Source organism: Etheostoma spectabile, unplaced genomic scaffold, assembly GCF_008692095.1.
Source record: "Etheostoma spectabile isolate EspeVRDwgs_2016 unplaced genomic scaffold, UIUC_Espe_1.0 scaffold00569793, whole genome shotgun sequence".
Lineage (NCBI taxonomy): Eukaryota > Metazoa > Chordata > Actinopteri > Perciformes > Percidae > Etheostoma > Etheostoma spectabile.
In genome coordinates, this window is record NW_022605327.1 from 13,370 (window position 1) to 17,252 (window position 3,883).

A 3,883-nucleotide genomic window follows, 5' to 3' on the forward strand; every position below is an offset into this window, starting at 1 on the left:
CAGAGGGACACAAACTGAATATCAAGGGCATTCAGTAAAACAACCAAATACATTCAGCAAGTCCCAAAAGCCCCTTGAATTCAACTAAAGCCTAATCAAAATTCAAACTGACACAATATGCAAGAAAAAAAAAAAAACATTCTGTACATACACAAACACAGAAATACTACTGTGTTACTGTGGTATATAATTGTTATTTCTTATCACTTTGGGGATTTTATGTCATTGTATAAGAATATTGTGCACTACACCAACCTCACATTTGAAGTCATGGGCTTTAGCATGCAAAACCGACAGGAAGGGCCTCATGTTTTGAAGAGACTGGAGCTCTGGACAGTCCAAACAACTCTCTGTAGTGTAGGCCAGTATTTACATGCAACATCCATACAGAAGAAGGTTATGTCGTGCTTGGGCGCAAGCTGGTTCTGTAAGAACATGGGGTATGCATATATTTCACCCCTAAACATATTAAGGGCAGACAGCAAGACACCGTGCCTGCAAACTGCCAGCTCCAGTCCTTCCTCATCCACCTTACTCCTAGATCTGCAGGAAGTCTCTCGGGCTGCCAACCACTCCCCACCACAAATGCCTTTTCCAGTGACCTACATTGTAGAATATCATAATTGACAAATGATCTTGTCAACAGTCATTGTAGAGAACAATTCTAAATAATATTTGTGGGCAAGAAACAAATTAGCATTAATGGCTTTTTTTTTAAATTCGTATACAGGTAGATATCACAATACATGACAATATTGATAGACTATGACTTATTATGTCATTGACTTTAAATATTCAGATAGAAGTGCAATTACATGTTTGGTTTTGGTGTGTACTTGGTCCACAAATCTGGTCACATCTTCATCATTAGCAATGAAGACACCATCAAAGATCGGCCGCTCCTCTGATCTAAAAAACAACAACAGAGTTAACATTTAGGATATAGTGTAGTAAAAGGTTGTACAATACATAAATGTCAATTTTACCGGTCATTAATACACATGTGCTAATAAGTAAATACCGTGCTGTACTCTTGAAACGATAAAGCTTGCGGTTTCCGTCAACCGAGACGGCAAGCATTGCTGGAGTGCAGGCAGGACAGCTAAATTGCTCCTCTTTGCAAATGGCATCAACTTCATATTGAACAGCAGCCCATTCAAAAAAGCTTTTCTGAAAGCTGTCAGATGAGAGCTTTCCAGTCTATTAAAAAAACAACAGCACAAAACAATTCGAAAAAGAACTTCTAATATCAAAACATAAAAAATGTAGGATGCTGCAGAATAAAGAAAGAAATACTGACACGGCCAAAGCGAACAGTCCGCTTCTCAAGCATTCGTAGAAATGCCTGACAGGACATTCCAGGTGATGCCATCTTCATGCTCTCAAAAGTAAAAAATAAGTCTTCCTCATAAACTGTCGCAAAATTGAGGGTGGCGGGCCAGTAGCCACTTTGTATAAGGTCATCCACTTCTGCAGTCCAAGTAGCCTGGCATCCCTCGCAGCTTAGCTCTGGCATGTTGAGATCATACCGTCCTACAAAGTAACATTTACCTCCACTGTAATGTTATGACTGTCAAACTTAGAATTCCATGTTGTATGCATCATATATAAAGCTTGGTGACTTGGCACTGATGTGCACATTTCTTTAAGATATTACATTATTGTGTCTGTTGAATATGAATCTTTTTTTTTAACTGGACAAAAGGAAATCTTTCACATAATTACCATTTATTGTGACCAAAGCAACTGCCTTTCCTTGGATGACCCTCAATGCCTCTGGTGGACAGCGACAGATTTGGACAGGCATCTCAATAGGCAAAAGCCGTACTAAAAAACATTACACAAATGGGTTTGGATAATTCATCTTTAGCGACAATTAGACATACAGAATAAACACTCTCACAAAAAAGTCCATAACTTACCACAGTGTGTAACAGCATTATCCACAACGCAACTGGTTGGAGGCAATGGCTGAAAGAAACCAGCACACATAGCATCCCGGTTGTGAAGGATGTAGGTTTTGTTGTGCCGGCTGATGTCGCATTCAGCGCAGAGGAATGGACATGGTAAGCAGTCTCTGCATCTGACAGCTGCACAGTTGATCCCACATTGACTGCAGATTTTTGTTTCCACGTTCCCCTGTGCCAGCATGCTATTTACAAGGTAAGGTCTCTTTGCCCTCCATCTCTCAAAAAAGAGAGCGTTACGAGTGCTCCAATCCACAGAAGCCAGAGGAGCTCCCTGGTCAACTGCAGCTTCTTGTATCTCATCATCAGAGACACTCAAGGAGTACTGTAGATCTTGCACAAGACATTCTGTTACAATTGTAAAAATTGTAAAAGTACATAAGAATTAAAAAAAAATACAGTTTCACAATGGTTTTGCTCATCGTTTCATTTGCAAAAAAAACAGCCATACAAAAGGAAAATTCTTAATTAAGGGACAATTATACTACCATAAAACTTTTCTGGAGACTTTATTTTAACAGTTCATGTTGAATGTTATATAATTATTACATACCAGCAGAGATGGTCTTTGAAGCAGTCTCTGAAGCAGAGTTAGGGCCATGATCAGCAGTGTTGCAGGGAGGATTAGGCGTGTGATCACCAGCTGTACAAAAAACTCACATCAACATTGATAACATTAAAAATGTCATCCTTGCACCATGGCTAGTGCCTAGGCTGGTTCACAACTGTTCATTTAGTTGCAAAATCCAACTACTGTTGGTTATCTGCATATCCAACAATATATAGACAATGGCAGCAAACACAAATGCTCGTTGTAAAAGCAAATTCAAAAATAAGTGAGCTATTAAAAATAAATAAACCATTTTAAACAAAGCCTTACCAAGGTTGACATCTTGTAAGAGATTATACTGCCCATCCATAACAAGATTTCTAAAAAATATTGTTCCAGCCGGCACAATGAAGCTAACTTTTATCAGCTTATTTTATAGGTTGTACCGTATTAGTATGTAGTAGTAACCTTAATGTAGGCTATCTATTTCAATTAAGATCCGAGGTGCAAACATTTGAACTGAATGTATCCCTTGATATTCAGTTTTAAATGCCTAAAACTTTTGAAAATATCATGAATGAAAAAAACAATGCTGACCTTTTTCTGACTGATTCCTGCGTGACCTTGGCCTTGCATAGAGTACATTCCCATCACTGTCTCTCTTTCTCCACCTGACTTTTGACGTGGATGTCCTAGCTGGTAGTGCTGCCTTCTCTTTCTGCAGCTCAGCAAGCAGTTCATCAGCATTTTGGAGGTCATCAGTAAGTTTTTCATCAAGCAGGTAATCGTTCAGATCTGAAAGAAAGGTTTGAACAAACACTTATTGACCTAACTAGGTCGCTGTGGGGATAATTGTGCCTATTTATTTTACTTACCAAGTTGAAAGTGTGTGCAGAGGCGTTGAGTGGAGATGCAAGAGCATTGCGGGGATGTCATCATTAAGAAGTTTGGGTTTTGTCATTTCTGCAAATGAGAATAAAATATATAAGGATTATTTTTACTGTGATATTAAAATAAGGCATTAATTGTTAACAACAGCTCATGGTTTTACTGAACCAGAAAAGTACACGGCAGCATTAAGTAACATCAGCTCTATTCATTTACTCAGAAAAACCTCTAATTTAAATCCTTTCAGTACAGAAAGAATAAAGTTGATTTGAAACACAAATAGATACAATTTGAGCAATTGCAAAAAGCCTAATTTAAACAAAATGTCATTTATCTGTGGCTGGAATTGTAATTATTATCCTTTATAAAAAAGTAATTAAATAATTCCGTAAGCCACCATGCCAACTTAGAGAAAATTATCTTAATTAAGCATAGTAAAAACTTACTATGAACTAGTAACTGATTTATTACACTGTGT

The 3,883-nt window shown here is 37.8% G+C and overlaps 1 protein-coding gene across 1 annotated transcript; it reads right to left on the reverse strand.

The window, feature by feature from the left end:
* Window positions 1-305: 305 nt before the first annotated feature.
* On the reverse strand, window positions 306-3,643 carry LOC116685383 (uncharacterized). The gene is made up of 9 exons (XM_032510462.1): window positions 3,393-3,643; window positions 3,115-3,312; window positions 2,521-2,610; window positions 1,923-2,315; window positions 1,726-1,827; window positions 1,301-1,533; window positions 1,022-1,200; window positions 816-909; window positions 306-602 (listed from the first exon to the last, which is right to left on the reverse strand). Exons 1-9 carry the CDS (start codon window positions 3,454-3,456, stop codon window positions 306-308), a joined length of 1,650 nt encoding a protein of 549 aa, XP_032366353.1. The 5' UTR covers window positions 3,457-3,643.
* Window positions 3,644-3,883: the final 240 nt, after the last annotated feature.